This window comes from Aethalodelphis obliquidens, unplaced genomic scaffold (genome assembly GCF_003676395.1).
Source record: "Aethalodelphis obliquidens isolate GAN/ISIS:26980383/991018 unplaced genomic scaffold, ASM367639v1 scaffold43, whole genome shotgun sequence".
Classification (NCBI taxonomy): Eukaryota; Metazoa; Chordata; class Mammalia; order Artiodactyla; family Delphinidae; genus Aethalodelphis; species Aethalodelphis obliquidens.
In genome coordinates, this window is record NW_020837987.1 from 4,941,445 (window position 1) to 4,958,882 (window position 17,438).

Consider the following 17,438-nt stretch of genomic DNA (forward strand, 5'->3'; position numbering starts at 1 on the left):
CCTGCTGTGTAATTTCTCACACACCCCAGGCTGTGGTCTCGCGGTGCGCCGAGATCGCGCGGCCGCAGTGCCTCCTGGGAAGTGTGGTTTTTTGGGAGGCAACCGTGCGACGCACCGGCAACTTTTGTATGTGACGCGTAGGAGTCTGAGAAGTGCAGCCGGCCGTGGACTCCGCTTTTGGCCCGCCCCGCGGTCGTCTCCGGCCCTGCAGCGGAATTCTCGGTCCTGGAATCGCGGAGGACTCTGGGCAGCGCAGTTCCCGCAAGGCGGGGGGCCATTGTCCGCTGCAGCGATCCGGCGCGTTAGGTACAAGGAGGTGCCCACTGTGGACGACCGCGCACGGCTTCGGTGCCGGCGGGCTCCGCTGAGGTTTAAGGCAAGTGTGGGTCCCGGGAGGGCCGCCGCAGGCCTCGGGCTGATGGCACCCGGGCGCTGGGCATGGCAGCCACAACGTCGCTGGTCTCAGGGTCTGCCCCGCGGTGTGAGCCCAAATAGGCCCCTAGCTTCTCTGGGCCTCTGTCATGCTTTGTAAAAGGGGAGTAAGGATGGCGCTTACCTCAGAGCTGTTGCGAAAAGGAAAAGGGAGAGCCAGTGTGCGTTGTACGCACTGAAAGAAAACGCCATCTACATTAAAAAAAAAATCCAGTGTGTAAACCTTGAACAAATGGCTTTAATATCGCCGAGTTTCAGTTTTCTCAGAGTTTAAAAAAAGAAATCTGGAATAATGTGAATGCCTACTATGCATAGTGGTGAAGATCGAAAGAGCTCTTATTTAACAGTGTTATTACTGTTGTTTTATGAGTTTGTCACTTATGTATATGATAGTTGATTTACACGCAAATGGCACCTGGTTACCTCTTGCCTAGGGAAAGGTTAGAGCCCTAGAAAGTGATTCCCAGGTAACCTCTTGCCTAGGGAAAGGTTAGAGCCCTAGAAAGTGATTCCCAGTGTGATTCTCCATGCAGGTGTGTCCAGAGCTGCAAGATAAGCCTGATTTTTCATGACTGCTTTTTCCTGTCCTTGATCTGCCTTTTCAGGCACTGCCCTTCTATAAGAAGAGAGCCTGGAAAGAGGACTGTGTTGACTTTTGGAAATTGCAGAGTCATGTTTCAGGTAAGTTGGTATGTCCCCAAATCTTCCTGAAACACCTACTTATCAGGACTCTTGAGTCTTTGCTTTGCCTTTCCTACGAGTTCCCACCTCACAGAGTCCTTTTAGGGACTGGATCTATGATTCCTTTCATTATAGCACAGGATGTAGACTGCAGAACTCCAAAGTACTGTCTTCTCTCAGTGCTTCTGTTTTCTACCAGTTTCCTGCTAGAAGCCTCTGAAGAGTCTTGAGCAAAACTTTTTTTTAAACTTACAATTCAAAGTTCAAGTTTGCAATTATTTGCTTTGTAGTTGTCCAAACTGTATCATGTGGTCTCAGTTAATGGTGTATGTCAGTCCTTTCAGTTGTTCGAGAGGTTTGGAGTCATCCTTGAGATCTCCCTTTCTCTTATAACTAACATTCAGACACTCTAGTTGGATCTAAAATATACACAGTGTATCTACACAATCTGACCATTAGTTACCCCATCACTGCCACTACCACTGCCACCCCGGTACAAGCCACTTATATTTTGCAGTAGTCACCTTGCTGGATTCCCTGCTTCTGCCCTTGACCCTCTTCAGTCTCTTCTCAATACAGCTGTCATAGAGATCCTCTTGTTATATAATATCCTGTCATTCCTCAGCTTAAAACTCTTTGGTGGCCCTAACTCATAATAGAAGTCAGAGTTGGGTCGTGACATAAAAAGCTTTGTACAGTTAGGCTCTCTTATTACCTCCCTGATCTCATCTTCCTTCTCTGTCTCTTTGTTCCCTGTGAGCTCCAGCCACACTGGCTACTGCCTCCAGGCCTTGGAATCTGCTGTACCATCTACTTGGAATATTCTTTCCCTGGATATACACAAGCTTGCATTCTTACCTCTGTATCTCTGCTCAGGGGTTACTTTCTCGGTAAAGCCTCCCTGAACACCTATTTAAAATTGCAGTCACCTTCTCTTGACTGTCACTTCCACTCCTCCATCACTGTGTTTTCATAGCACCTGTCACTCACTAGCTGATACACTATGTGTTTAGTATATGCATACACTCATTGTTTGTCTCCTCCCACTGGAAGGGATTTTTTTTCTTTTTTGTTGACTGTTTTATCTTCAGTGTCCAGAGTGGTATCTGGCATAAAACAGATGCTTAGTAAATAGCTATTGAGTGAAAGAGTGATGAGAAAATGATGGGACAGAATCATGGCGTGGAAGTGAAGCCTGCACAGGAGACGGTATGAGTGGCAGATGTGCGTGTTGGGCAGAGTCTGTTTCTTGGGTATATTAGATAATTAGAATTGAAAGAACTTTCTTTTTTTAAGTAAAAGCTAAAGTGAACTAATTGCCAAAATCACTCATGGATTCATTTTCTAAACACTTAATGAAGTACCTGTTAGGAAGACTCTTACATAGGTTTGGGTGTACACTGACATGCAGGATTTCATGATCTCGTGCAATACTGTCCAAGAGAACTTTCTACAGTGGGGGTAGTGTTCTATTTGTGTACTGTTCAATGTGGTAGCCACCAGTGCCGTATGACTATTGAGTGCTACAGTGACTGAGAAAGTGAATTTTTAATTTTATTTAAATTTTATTTTAATTAATTTAAATTTATATAGCCAAATATGGTGGCTACTGTACTGAGCAGTACAGGACTGGTAGAAAAGTAAGAAAGCATAAGAAATTAAGGTATTTATTTAATATCCTAAGTTCTGGGGACAAAGGTGAATTAACATCCCAGGCTGCTCAGGCAATTGAAGGGGAAGAAAGAGTTGAAGCATCCCTGGGGAAGCAAGGCTGGAGTTGTTTCAGTGTCTCATAGTACCAGGGCGGCAGAGGTAGAAGTGAAGTTCTACCAAACTGAGAAAACACCTTGCGTGTAGGTAGAGGCCCAAGAGTCTTTCAAAGAAGTGCAAAAATTTTGTACAGCAGTGGTTTTCAAAATGGGGTGACTTTATCCCCCTTAGTCCCACTCATAAGGGACATTTGATAATGTCTAGAGACATGTTCAGTTGTTATAACTGGGGGTGGGGGTGGTTAAGGGGAGTTGCTACTGGCATCTAAAGGGTGGAGGCTAGGGATCCTACTAAACATCCTAAAATGCACAGGACAGCTTGCACAATAAAGAATTGTCCAGCCTAAAATGTCAGTAGTGCCAAGATTGAGAAACTCTGATTTAAATAAAGATCAAAGAGTATCTATTAGATGATGTGAGGTTTCTTCTCTAGACTATTAATACAATGATATTCATTAATATCAAAACTTAAAATGTAAAATATCTTTGCACTGGTGGAGTAAAACATAGTGTTTTATTCATTTAATGTAGTGTTGATTTTTTAATTTGGCTTATCATTTGGGATTTTTAAAAGCTAATCATTTAAAGACCACTGTGGGGGGCTTCCCTGGCGGTCCAGTGGTTAACTTCACCTTCCAGTGCAGGGGGTATGGGTTCAATCCCTGGTCACCGAGCTAAGATCCCACATGCCTTGCGGCCAAAAAACCAAAACATAAAACAGAAGCAATATTATAACAAATTCAATAAAGACTTTAAAAATGGTCCACATCAAAAAAAAAAAATCTTAAGAAAGAAAAAGACCACTGTGGAAAATAGGAAAAGATGGAAATTTTCTCAGTTCATATGATAAGGCTAGTGTAACCCTAATACCTGGCTAAGAGTAAATACAAGTGGAAAAAAGAATTTTCCCTGGTGCCAAAAGAGAGACCTTCTCCCCCTCCCTTTTCTTAGAGTGTTTCCTTGAGAAAAATCTGTAATTGTATATCCTTTCCCTCTCCCTTTGAGATGCTTGTTCATCTTTTTCAAAGCTAAATAAGCCTCTGCCAGTTTTGCAAAGCATTAAAGTCTTTCTTAAGGGCCTTGGAGCCATCTCTTCAAAATGGAAACATGAAGGAAGATGCACCCCTATCTCCCTATCTGTATGGGAGTTTAGCCTAGACTCCTGGCTGCAGATTCTAACTACTTGCTTGTCATAAAGATATGAGTTTTAAAATTTTTCTTTGGGGTAAAGGCAGTTAACACAGATGACTACCCCAATTACCAGGTGAATTTAGGATGAACTATGTGTAGCAAATGATGCTGTCAAGTCCTCTTACTTAAGGACAAGTTATCATTTACTTTGAAAACATGTGTAATGGATTGTATCTGCCTGAGTTTATAAAAGGGTGAAATTTCTTTCTGTCCTTGGAGTCTCATTATTAGTTACCTGTGAGTGCATTACAGTCTGGTTTAATGCTTATTCAGTAATAAAACTGTTTTTTTTTTTTACACTGTAGAGAGGATTTTCTTCTTGGTATATTTGATTTTTAATTATTTCCCTAACACCTGATGAAGGTAAATTCCCTCTTTAAAACCAAAGACCAGTGTCACTGGTGAACACGTGTATTAATAAAATATCCAAATAAAGTAACAGAATATTGAATCTACACTTGGAGTGAAAAATTTACAATAGCCAAACAATGCCTATTTCACCAGTGAAAAGTAATAATAATGACATTTTAAATGCATACTTTGTTTGCACATATTTTAATTTGACTAACCAGTAAGCTATTATTAAACATTAAAAGTTTTTCTAAAATTTTGCTATTTTAAATAATACTGTGAATGAGTACTATTGGGAAGAAATCTATTTTCTTAGAATATTTTCCTTGAAATGTGTCTTTTTTTTTTTCTTTGCACTTCCTTTAAGGTTCTATTCAAGGACTACCTATGGCATGAAACCATCCTTCAGTCTTCTTGCCCAGGGGTCTCAAATTATTTTAATTATAGATTATGAATATGAGGTTTAATTATGTACCATAAATATTTTTGCTTTTTGTTTATAAATTGGTTATGAACGTGTCTATCTTTAATATAAAGGTGTCTTTTTATTATGAACCTATTGGATTCTTCTTTTTTTTTGAACCTTAATTCATGTTCTTTTACCTGGCATGTAAACTATAAAAAACAGAGCTAAGCACTTGACTATATGCCAAAAGTTGAATGCTGATTTTGAAAAATTTTATAATTCTATTCCCTACTCTCCTGAAGCAGAGCTCTTATATTTATCTCTTATCCTTATTGTATAACAATGCCAAGCACATAATTATCCAATTATTACTTAACTTAGATCAGATTTCTGATCATTGTCACAACTGCTGGATCTTGTTCCCTTTCTTCCACCCCAGGGTAATTTTACCTCTTAACCAGTGACAAAAGAGGCCAGGGCTATGGTTGAGCCTAAATGTGTTTGCTATTTCAGGTGACATTTAGTGATGTGGCCATAGACTTCTCTCATGAAGAGTGGGGATGGCTAGATCCTACTCAGAGGAATTTATACAAGGATGTGATGGTACAGAATTATGAGAACCTGGTATCTCTAGGTAAGCATATTTCTGCCTCCACCCCAATGAGGGAGATCTTTCTTCTGCCACTCCAAATTGCTAGAGATCCTCCTTAGTAAATGTTCTGAGGAAATGTATAGCTCTGTTGTGTCCTGCCTGAAGCTTATCTTCCCGTTTCAGTGAACATCCTTCAGACCTTTCTTCGGTCCCTTTTTTGATGATAGTCTCTCCTCCATGAAGGCCACAGCTTAAACAATGTTTGTTCTATATTTTTCCTGTAAGCAGGTCTTTCCATACCTAAGCCATACGTGATTGCTTTATTGGAGGATGGCAAAGAACCTTGGATGGTGGAGAAAAAGCTGTCAAAAAGTTTGTTTCCAGGTAAGTCATGGTGAATCAGGCAAAGGAGATCTTTGTTTAAAGATGCTTGTAGAAAGTATGGAGGCATTTTAGTATATTTTAGGGATACTGTCATCAGAGATTCCAAATGTAACAAAATTGAGGGATCCTTAGCTTAGATTTCAAAACCACCATTCCTCTATCCTAAATTATTATTTTTCTGTATTACTCATGTCATCTCATCAAAAGTGGAGGGTTTTGGCATCATAATAATTCAAATTGTTATTTATTTGAAATGAAAATAAGGCAATTCTTTTTGAGTCCACTTAAGGAAAAATATACAAATGGTTTTAGGCTGAAAAAGCAGAACTTCAAAGAACAAATATGAACATAAGTGTTAGAGGAAGTAAGGGATATATAAGAAGGTTTCTGAGAACAGTATTTTCTTTATTTTTTCTTCTGGCTGCATTGGGTCTTCATTGCTGCGTGTGGGCTTTTTCTAGTTGTGGTGAGCGGGGGCTACTCTTTGTTGTGGTGCACGGGCTTCTCATTGCAGTGGCTCCCCTTGTTGGGGAGCACGGGCTCTAGGGCACGCGGGCTTCAGTAGTTGTAGCGCACAGGCTGTAGAGCGCAGGTTCAGTAGTTGTGGTGCAAGGGTTAGTTGTTCTGCGGCATGTGGGATCTTCCCAGACCAGGGCTCGAACCTGTGTCCCCTGCATTGGCAGGTGGATTCTTAACCACTGTGCCACCAGGGAAGTCCAGAACAGTGTTTTTTAATGTCAATAAATATGATTTCACACAGATCCTACATAAACTCACAAAGCTTAAATCTTTCTGAGCCATAAAGAGTATTTAGATTATTTTGTTTTCATTGTAGCTGTTTAGCACAGTGCTATATATTCTTCATATTAAGCATACTAATCTGACAGCAAATTTAGATTAATCAAACGTTGGAGAACCAAGGCTGTGTGAGATAAAATGTAGTCTTTCATATAAGTATAGGCACAAAATGTTGGCTTGGGATCCAGAATGCCTTCTGCATTTTCTTTCTGATAGTTTCCTTTTTTCCCCCCAAACTGATTGCCTATATTAACCCATTTCCCTTATTATACTCTGTTCCTGCCTCTGTGAGCTGTCTGTATTCTCTGTGCTGCATTTGAACTTTGTTCAGAAATCATTGAATATATGAGAGTTGTCAGAGCCATGTGTCTTGGGGGTTAGAGGGGAATGACTTTATTTTTTTATCCAGTTCTCCTATTTCTACCATAGAAGTTTCTTTTCAAGAAGTTCAGAAAAAGCAGTGTTTTGCTGTCTTGATATATTACAGATTGGAAATCAAGATGGGAAAGCAAAGAATTATCAACGAAGGAAGATATTTATGATGAAGATTTTCCCCAAATGGTAATAATGGAAAAAACTATAAAACAAAGTCATGAATTTTCAAATTTTAACAAGGACTTGGATTATATAGAGAAGTTGGAGGGGAAGTGTGAAAATCAGGTAGAACATTTCAGACCAGTGACCCTCACCTTTAGAGAAAGTCCCACCGGGGAAAGTGTTTACAAATGCAGTAAGTTTAGAAGCATCTTGCCTTTGAAGTCTATTTTTTCTGAACCACAGAGAATTTCTGCTGAAGGGAAGTCACATAAACGTGATATATTTAAGAAGAGCTTACCAGCAAATTCAGTTATAAAAAATGAGAATATCAATGATGGAAAGAAACTTCTGAATTCTGATGAAAGTGTGGCAGCCTTCAGCCAAAGCAAATCTCTTACCCTTCACCAGACTTTTAATAGAGAGAAAATCTATACATGTAGTGAATGTGGGAAAGCCTTTGGGAAACAATCAATCCTTAATCGCCATTGGAGAATTCACACAGGAGAGAAACCCTATGAATGTCATGAATGTGGGAAGACTTTTAGCCATGGCTCATCCCTTACTCGACATCAAATAAGCCACAGTGGAGAGAAACCTTACAAATGTATTGAATGTGGGAAGGCCTTTAGCCATGTCTCATCACTTACTAATCATCAAAGCACTCACACTGGAGAGAAACCATATGAATGTATGAACTGTGGAAAGGCTTTTAGTCGTGTTTCACATCTCATTGAACATCTGAGAATTCATACTCAAGAAAAACTCTATGAATGTCGAATATGTGGGAAGGCCTTTATTCACAGGTCATCTCTCATTCACCATCAGAAAATTCACACTGGAGAGAAACCTTATGAATGTAGCGAATGTGGAAAAGCCTTTTGCTGTAGCTCACACCTTACTCGACATCAAAGAATTCACAGTATAGAGAAACAATTTGAATGCAACAAATGTCTGAAAGTCTTTAGCAGCCTCTCATTTCTTATTCAGCATCAGAGTATTCATACTGAAGAAAAACCCTTCGAATGTCAAAAATGCAGGAAATCCTTCAGCCAGCCTGAATCACTGAGTATGCATTTGAGAAACCACACTAGATTGAAACCTTATGAATGTAGTATATGTGGGAAAGCCTTCAGTCATAGGGCATCCCTGTTTCAACATCACAGAATTCATACTGGAGAGAAACCCTATGAATGTATTAAATGTGGGAAGACCTTCAGCTGTAGTTCAAACCTTACTGTACATCAGAGAATTCATACTGGAGAAAAGCCATATAAATGTAATGAGTGTGGGAAAGCATTTAGCAAAGGCTCAAATCTTACTGCCCATCAAAGAGTACATAATGGAGAGAAACCCAGTAGTACAATAAGTGTGGAAAAGCCTTTAGGCCATATAAATCACTATACATGTGAAAGATCATATAAGAGAGAAACTGCATAAATGCAGAATTTGTCATAATATACTGTAGCCATAGATCCTCCCTGATTCAAAATCAGAAAATCTATACTGGAGAAAATTCTTATGAATGTAATGAATATAGGAAACTCTTTAGCAATGATACAAGCTTTATTGTCTATCACAATTCACACTGTAGAGAGACTATATGAAGGCAGTAAATGTGGGAAAGACTTTAGCCAGCATTAATCCCTTAATTGACGTAAGTAAATCCACACTGGGGAAAAACCCTTTACATGTTACAAGTATGGGAAAGACATTAGGTGATATGACTCTCTTAAAAAACATTAAACACATACAGGAGAGAAGCAATATGAATATAAAAATTGTGGGAAGTCCAGTTAAAATGCATCCCTCATTTTACATCAAAGAACTCACTGGAAAGAAAGCTTATGTAAGAAATGTAGCAAAGTGTTCACTAAGCATTCTTAGCTTGCTAGACATCAGAAGATTAATGTTAGAGAAACCTGAAGGATTTAGGAATTATGTGTAAGTCTTTCTTTGCAATGATGCTAATTTGTAAACAATTCTACAGGAGAGCAAACAAGCATATTATAAATGAATATGCATATCTTATAGTAGCAGCATGCACTTTACTCAAGAGTCCTACATAGAAATTATCTTTAGCTAATGGGCATGTGAAGATTTTTAGTCACCCAGTGGATCCAATAAATGTTATAATTGAAAATTAAAGTTGCAACAGAAGTAAAAAGTGGTGTGAATAAAATTTTTGGTCTCTAGTAAAATCATTTTGTATATATTGGACTCTTTCACTGACACACTGATATTTCTTACAAAATTTTCCACTACTTTCCTCTTGAAGAATTAGGATCAGCTTTCCTATATAGCCTTCAGTGGGAGACTAACAAACCTAGAAAAAAATGGCCTGATCTCTGAGCTAAGAATGTCTCTATTTTGATAAGGATAATCCACAGTCCATTTCCAGTTGGCTTAATTGACACATTTTAATTTTTACAAGTGCTGTGAGAACATAACCAAGAAACTATACATACTATGAGGGATTAGAGCAGAGAGGATGTGCTTTTTAATCCAAATCCTAAGGAATGAGTCCTAATTACAGTGATCCTCCATAACTGCAGATTCTGCATCTGCAGATTCAACCACTCGCAGTTGGAAAATGTTAAAAAAAAGTTTTTATCCAGAAAGTTCTAAAAAGAAAAACTTGAACTTACCGGCTGCAGGCAGTTATTTACATGGTATGTACGTTTTGTTTGCAACTACATGGCATTTACATTGTATTAGGTATTATAAGTAACCTAGGGATAATTTAAAGTATACAGGAGGATGTGCCTAGGTTATAGCAAATACTATGCCATTTTATGTAAGGGATTTGGAGCACCTGCAGATTTTTGTATCCATAGGGGGTGAGGGAGTATGTTGGTCCTGGAACCAGTCCCTCACAGATGCTGAGGACAACTGTATGTAAGGCACACATGCTCTTGGAGTTCATTCTAGGCAAAGCAGACAAGCAAGTTCTATCATGTTTTCTGCATCCGGAATACATTATTCAGTGTCTAGTTTCAAGTTTTGTGGCTTTGAGGTACTACTGTTGGCAGCAACACTAGTAACAGCAGCAGTCATTTCCCCATCCCTTGATCATTGTTATGGGAGGTTGGAATTTACTAGTCCAGAGCTGTTCCCATTACTTCTCCAGCCTGCTCACCAATTTTGAGAGCACTAGTATCCTGCAACATATCTTCTTAAAATAGTTTTTGTTTTCTACACTGAACCTTGACAGATAATTATAAGGGGGATGGCTTCAAATATAAGTTTCAGATAAGAAATGGAATAGCCTTACGGGCTTCACAGTTTCCTTTCTTGTGACTGGAAAGGTGATACAGATCAGTGATTAGGATTGTATGGACACAGCTGCAAGTAAAGTGCAGTTATATAATTTATATTTCAGATTATGTTCTCTATGGCATTTGATAGTTGTAAGACATTATTTTAAGGAAGAATATTATATTGGTGATATAATTCTGGTATGGAATGAATAATAGGGTTTCCAACTTTAGACAAAATATTCTACTCTGGTACATATGCTACTTTTAACAGAAAGCTAAGAGGTGAAGGCACATAGCAATTCTCACCAGGTATAGTGGGTCTGGAATGGGATGGTGAAGTTTTAATATTAAGCAGAAATTTATCTTTCCTTTGATTTAGTTTTAGTTATAAGATTTATTTCAACATTCTATGGCATGTTGAAGGATCTTCGAGAAATTTATAATTAAAGGAGTATGGGATGGTATCAAACAAGGATAAGAACATTTATAATTATGGATAGACTGGCCCCTAGAAGTATATTTAGTTGTGCAATAATGGCAGTAGCTTTTTGTTTCTCCCGTGCTCTGTCCTCTGCTCTCCTAAGCACTGATACAGCAAAGATGAAGTAGTCCTTTAATCCCCCAGATTTTATTCGCTTTCACTACACATAGTTTTTTGCCATCTTGTTATTTTGTTATGAGGATTCGTCCAAATACTCATACTTTGTCATTTAAAAAGCATGAGCATACACGATAATGTTTTACAATTCTTGATTTAAAGTGCCTTCACAATAATACTGAACCAGAAAAAGAAAGCCAGAGACTTAAATATTTGAGATAGTGATGGTTTTAAGAAAGCAGTAAGAGTATATACCTGAGATCATAATGATGTTATAATGTCACCAATGGAGAATCATACTCAGTCTTATCTCTTAACCATTTCTTGATGTGTATGAAGAGCACAGGCTCTGGAGTCATGTTACCTGGGTATAAAACCAAGTTACGTGTATACTGGCTTTGTATGACCTTGGACAAATTACTTTGCTGCACCATGCCTAAGTTTCTCCATCTGTAAAATGATGATAATAAGATCTCAGGATTATTATGAAGATTAAGTGGGTTAATTGATGTAAGATGCTTATAATGCCTGGTACCTCAAAAGCACTAAAATAAATATTAGCTATTAATTTAATCATCATTATCTTCACATGGCGGCTGCATCATTCTGGTCTCAAATGTCACATCTTCTAGTTGGTCTTCCTAATCACCTGTCACCCATCTACTTACTGTTTCACCTTTTGGGGGGCTCTTACAAGACACTCCCATTTGCTTCCAACAAATCTTCCTTTGGTATTTGAACCATCTTGCAGGGGAATATATTTATTATCCAAAATACTCTGAGGAGACACAAAGGACACTGGATAGGAAAAAGTGAGACAAGAACACAGCAGGGCTGCAGGAAGATGGGAGGGTGTACTACACATGTGTTTTGGAGAAAGAGCAGAATGAAGGAGGCTCCAGGTCCCTGTGGAGAAGAAGTGAGGCTTTGCCCAGTGAGACCAGAAGCCTAAAGGTCTTCAGCATCACCTCTCAGTACAGGGTCCTTTGAAATGAGTGCAACTGCCCTCAGTGTTCCTGAATAGAGTTTACAACCATGTTATTGAAGGTCACTGATGCCTGGAAAGTTGGAGTAGCTTCAGTAGCCTTGGGCTAGTCATATGTTGCTGGAGACAATTGTGCAGTCATTCGTAAAAATCCTGAAAGAACCAAGGCACACATCACTGAGCACTTTGTGGGAGACTAGCTCTGTGTTGGGCACCGAAGGGGAGTCAGATACTACCTTTTAAACAGGATGCAATTGTGTTAGAGAAAAAAATGCCTGTGATTTCGTTGATGAAAGAATGACAAGGCTGTGTGGCTTGAGGGGCACAGAAAGTAACTTCTGGCATTAAAGATGAATAGGGAAAAAATTATAATGGTAACAAACAATATCGCTAGCAGCAGTATTTTAGTCTCATGGCTGTATACAGTGCACTGTATACCTGCACTGTATGCTGAGAACTTTGTATGCAGCATTCAAGCAATTAAATATTCCCAGCTCTGGACCCAAATTCCCAGTTTTGAATCAGCCTATTGGTACTGACACTTGCTTTTCATTAATCTTAGAAAAGTTACTTCATTTCTCAAGCTTTTATTTCAGCATCAAAACAAAAATAATTCCCACTTCACCAGGTGGTTGTGAGAATTTATTTATTCATAAAGCAAACAACAGAGTGATTGGCACATGTAAGTTGTTTTGTGTGTTTTTCTTTTATTAATCCTCCCAAAAATGCTATAATCTTTTCTATGGCACAGTCAGCAACCTGAGACTCAGGCAGCACTAGCAAATCTCCCAGAGTCACACATCTCAGGAACACAGGCTGAATTTGAACATCCAGTGAAAGACATACAGTTGCCTCCTGGCAATACTGTCTCTCAGAAGATCAAGGTTCTCTTTGCAATCTCACATGTCCTCTCATGCCTCCTTGAACAAAGAATATTCCCTTTGACCATGTGGTTCATTCAGCCTAGAGTGTTTCCAATATCTATCAAGTTCACCTGCCAGAAGGACTACTGCCTACCTTACAAAGTTCACTTTAGGTGTCTGACAATAATTCCTCAGGCAAAAATGGAGAAAATGAGAGATTAAAAAAAAGTAATAAGGCACTTGGAAAACAAAGAGCAAGTTGGCAGAAGTTCCTCCTTTCCAGTAATTACTTTAAATGTAAATGGATGAAACTCTCCAATCAAAAGACAGAGACTGGCAGAATGGATTAAAAAGCCAAACATTATCCAGCTACATGCTGTCTATGAGTGACTCACATTAGATCCAAAGACACAAATAGGTTGAAAGTGAAACAGTGGAAAAAGCTATTTTATGCAAATAGTAACAAAAAAAAAGAGCTGTGGTGTCTATACTAATACAAGGCAAAACAGACTTTAAATCCAAGATTACAAGTGACAAAGAAGTTCATTATAAATAAAATGTCAACACAGCAAGAAGATATAGCAATTATAAGCATTTACACATCTAATAACAGATCCATCAAAATATATAAAGAAAACATGGAAAGAATTGAATGGAGAAACAGTTCTACATTAATAATGGGAGATTTCAATACCCCACCTTCAATAATGGATAGATCAACCACATGGAAGGTAAGTAAAGAGACAGAGAACTCAAACAAGTCAATAAACGAACTACATCTAACAGATAAATGACACTCCACCCCCAAAGTGCAAAACACACATTCTTCTCAAGTGCATGTGAAACATTCTCCCAGGATAGATTATACATTAGGCCACAAAACAAGTATCAATAGATTTTAAATGATTGATATCATCATACAAAGTAAATTCCTTGACTACAGCCAAATGAAATTAGAAATTAATAGGAAAACTGGAAAATTCACAAATATGTGGAAATTAAACTGCACACTCTTAAACAACTGCTATGGTCTGAAAATTCATATGTTGAAATCCTACTGCCCAATGTGATGGTATTAGGAGGTGGGGCATTTGAGAGTTGCTTAGGTCAGGAGGGTGGAGCCCTCATGAATTGGATTAGTGCTGTTATGAATGAGAGCCCACAGAACTTCCTAGCCCATTTTGCCATGTGAGGACTCAGTGAGAAGTCTGCAACCAGGAAGACAGCCTGAACATTCTGGCAACCTGATCTCAGACTTTCAGCCTCAAGAACTGTGAAAAATAAATTTCTGTTGCTTATAAGCTAGCCATTCTCTTGTATTTTGTATAGCAGGCTGAATGGACTAAGACAAAAATCCATGTGTCAAAGAAGAAATCACAAATTGAATCAGAAAACACTTAAAGACTTATGAAAATGAAAACACAACATACCAAAATTTATGGTACACAGCAAAAACAGTGCTAGGAGGGAAATTTATAGCAGTAATCACCTACATAAAAAAGAGATCTGAAATCAATAACCTAACTTCACACCTTCACAAACTACAAAAAGGACAAACTAAACCAAAAGCTACAGAAAGTAGGAAATAACAAAAAACAGGGTAGAGATAAGCCAAATGGAAAAAAGAAAAACAACAGAGAAAATCAATGAAACCAAACGTTGGCTCTTTGAAAAGATCAACATAATTATTAAACCTTTACCTAGACTAACAAAGAGGAAAAGAGAAAACACAAATAACCAAAATCAGAAATGAAATTGGAGATGTTACCACTAACCTTACAGAGATAAAGAGGATTATAGTACAATATTGTGAACAACTATACACCAACAAATTAGATAACCAAGCAAAAATGGAAAAATTCCTTGGAACAGAAATTACCTATACTGACTCAAGAAGAAATAAAATATTTCAAAAGACCTATAAGAAGTAAAGAGATTGAATCAATAATCAAAAACCTCCCGACAAAGAACAGTTCTGTACCAGACTGCTGCACCAGTGAATTCCACCAAACATTTAATGAAGAATTAACACCAGCCTTTCTCAAACTTCCAAGAAACTGAAGAGGAGGAAACACTCCATAACTTATTCTATGAGGCCAGTATTTTTCTGATACCAAAGCCAGATAAAGACATCACAGGGAAAGAAAATTACAGACCAATATCCTTTATGAATATAGATGTAAAAATCCTCAACAAAATATTAGCAAATTGAATCCAACAGCATATTAAAAGGTTTACTCCCCATGACCCAGCAATACAAGGGTGGTTCAACATAAGAAAATCAATGTAATCCTTCCCACTAATAAAATGAAGGAAAAAGCCCCCACATGATCATCTCAATTTATGCAGAAAAGGCATTTGACAAGATCCAACGAACTTTCAGGATAAAAATGCTCAGAAAACTAGGAATAGAGGGAAAATTCCTCAATATGATAAAGTTATTTGTGAAAAACCTACAGCTAACATCATACTCAAAGGTGAAAGACCAAAAAATCAGAAAAAGACAAGGAAGGAGACCTGCTTTCACAGTTGCTATTAAGCATTGTACTTGAAGTTCTACCCAGAGCTATAAGACCAGAAAAAAAACGTCATCCAAAGTGGAAAGGAAGTTGTAAAATGATCTTTTTTTTTTTTGCAGATGACATTATCCTCCTATACATTAAAAATCCCCAAGAACTCACAAAAAATAATAAAGCTAATAAATGGATTCAGCAAAGTTGCAGGGAAAATCAATACCCCAAAATCATTTGTGTATCTATAGTAGTGAACAACCCAAAAAGGAAATTAGGAAGCTTCTTCTATTTACAACAGTACCTACAAGGATAAAATATGTAGTAATAAATCTAACCAAGAAGGTGAAAGATTTGAATGCTGGAAACTAAAAATACACTGCTGAATGAAATTAAAGACCTAAATAAATGGAAAGATGTCTCATGTTCAAAATAAAATAGGAAGACTTAGCATTGTTAAGATATCAATATTACCCAAAGAGATAATAGATTTAATGCAATTCTTATCAAAATTCCAACAGCCCTTATTGCAGAAATGGGAAAGCCAATCCCCAGATTCATATGAAATTACGAAGGCCCCAAATAGCCAAAACAATCCTTTAAAAGAATAAAGTTGGAGGACTCATATTATCCAACTTCAAAACTTAACAGTGTGGCACTAATATAAGGACAGACATACAGACCAATGAAATAGATTAGAGATCCCAGAAATAAACTCTCACATATATGGTCAATTAATTTTCAACAAGGATGATAGGACCATTCAAGGGGAAAGGACAATCTGAAAAAACTGCAGAGGAGGAAACACTTCCTCCTTCTATAATGACAGAATTGCCTTGATACCAAAATCAGACAAAGACACCATAAGAACACAAAACCAAAACCAAAACTATAGACCAATATCCGTTATGAATATGGATGCAAACATACTCAGAATACTAGCAATAGACACTTCTCCAAAGAATATACATAAATGGCTAATAAGCACATGAAAAAATGGTTAGCATAATTAGTCATTAGAGAAATGCAAATCAAAACCTAAGTGAATTGCTTCTTGGCCTTTTGGCTAAGATCGAATGCAAAACCACGAGATACAAGTTAACACTGCCAGGATGGCTATAGTAGAGAAAAAAGAAAAAAAGAAAAAAGAAAGGCAAGTAAGTGTTGGTGACGTTGTGGAGAAATTGGGACCCTTTGTGCATTGCTTGTGGGAATGTAAAATGGTACAGCCATTGTGGAAAACAGTATGGTGGTTCCTCAAGAAGTTAAATATATTTATAGAATTATATTTTTAAGCAGTTCCAATTCCAGATATACATTCAAAAGAGTTGAAAGCAAAAATAAAAACAAAAATTAAAAAAGAGTTGAAAGCACGTACCCAATTGCTTAGGACTCAGATAACTGCTCACGGATATTTATAGCAGCATTATTCACAGTATCCATAAAGGCAAAAAACAACCCAGATTTTCATCAACAGATGAATGGATAAACAAAATGTGGCATATACATACAATGGAATATTCCTCAACCTTAAAAGGAATGGAATTCTATACAGGCTACAATACAGATGAACCTTGGAAACATTATGCTAAGTGAGATAAGCCATACACAAAATGACAAATGTTTTATGATTCTATTTATATGAGATACCTAGAATAGGCAAATTCATACAGACATGAAGTAGAATATAGGTTGCCAGAGACTGGGGGCAGGGTGGGAAGGGGAGTTATTGTTTAATTGATACAGAGTTATTGTTTGGGATGATGAAAAGTTTCTGTAAATGGATAGTGCTGGTGGATGCACAACATTATGAATGTATCAATACTTAATACTATTTTTTTTTTTTTTTTTGCGGTACGTGGGCCTCTCACTGCCGTGGCCCCTCCCTTTGCGGAGCACAGGCTCCGGACGCGCAGGCTCAGCGGCCATGGCTCATGGGCCCAGCCGCTCCGCGGCATGTGGGATCTTCCCAGACCGGGGCACGAACCCGTGTCCTCTGCATCGGCAGGCGGACTCTCAACCACCATGCCACCAGGGAAGCCCAATACTTAATACTATTAAATTGTACATTTAAAAATGGTTAA

The 17,438-nt window shown here is 38.0% G+C and overlaps 1 protein-coding gene across 6 annotated transcripts; it reads left to right on the forward strand.

Moving 5' to 3' along the window:
- The first annotated feature begins 101 nt into the window (after positions 1-101).
- ZNF181 (zinc finger protein 181) lies at positions 102-11,725 on the forward strand. 6 transcript variants are annotated; one of them, XM_027079381.1, is made up of 5 exons: positions 102-306; positions 1,038-1,113; positions 5,344-5,464; positions 5,711-5,806; positions 7,092-9,333. In XM_027079381.1, exons 2-5 carry the CDS (start codon positions 1,105-1,107, stop codon positions 8,576-8,578), a joined length of 1,713 nt encoding a protein of 570 aa, XP_026935182.1. In that variant the 5' UTR covers positions 102-306; positions 1,038-1,104; the 3' UTR covers positions 8,579-9,333. The 6 variants fall into 6 exon arrangements, with proteins under 6 accessions (XP_026935182.1, XP_026935179.1, XP_026935180.1 ...); XM_027079378.1 differs by having other exon boundaries at positions 168-376; positions 5,708-5,806; positions 7,092-11,725; XM_027079379.1 differs by having other exon boundaries at positions 170-306; positions 5,708-5,806; positions 7,092-11,725.
- Positions 11,726-17,438: the final 5,713 nt, after the last annotated feature.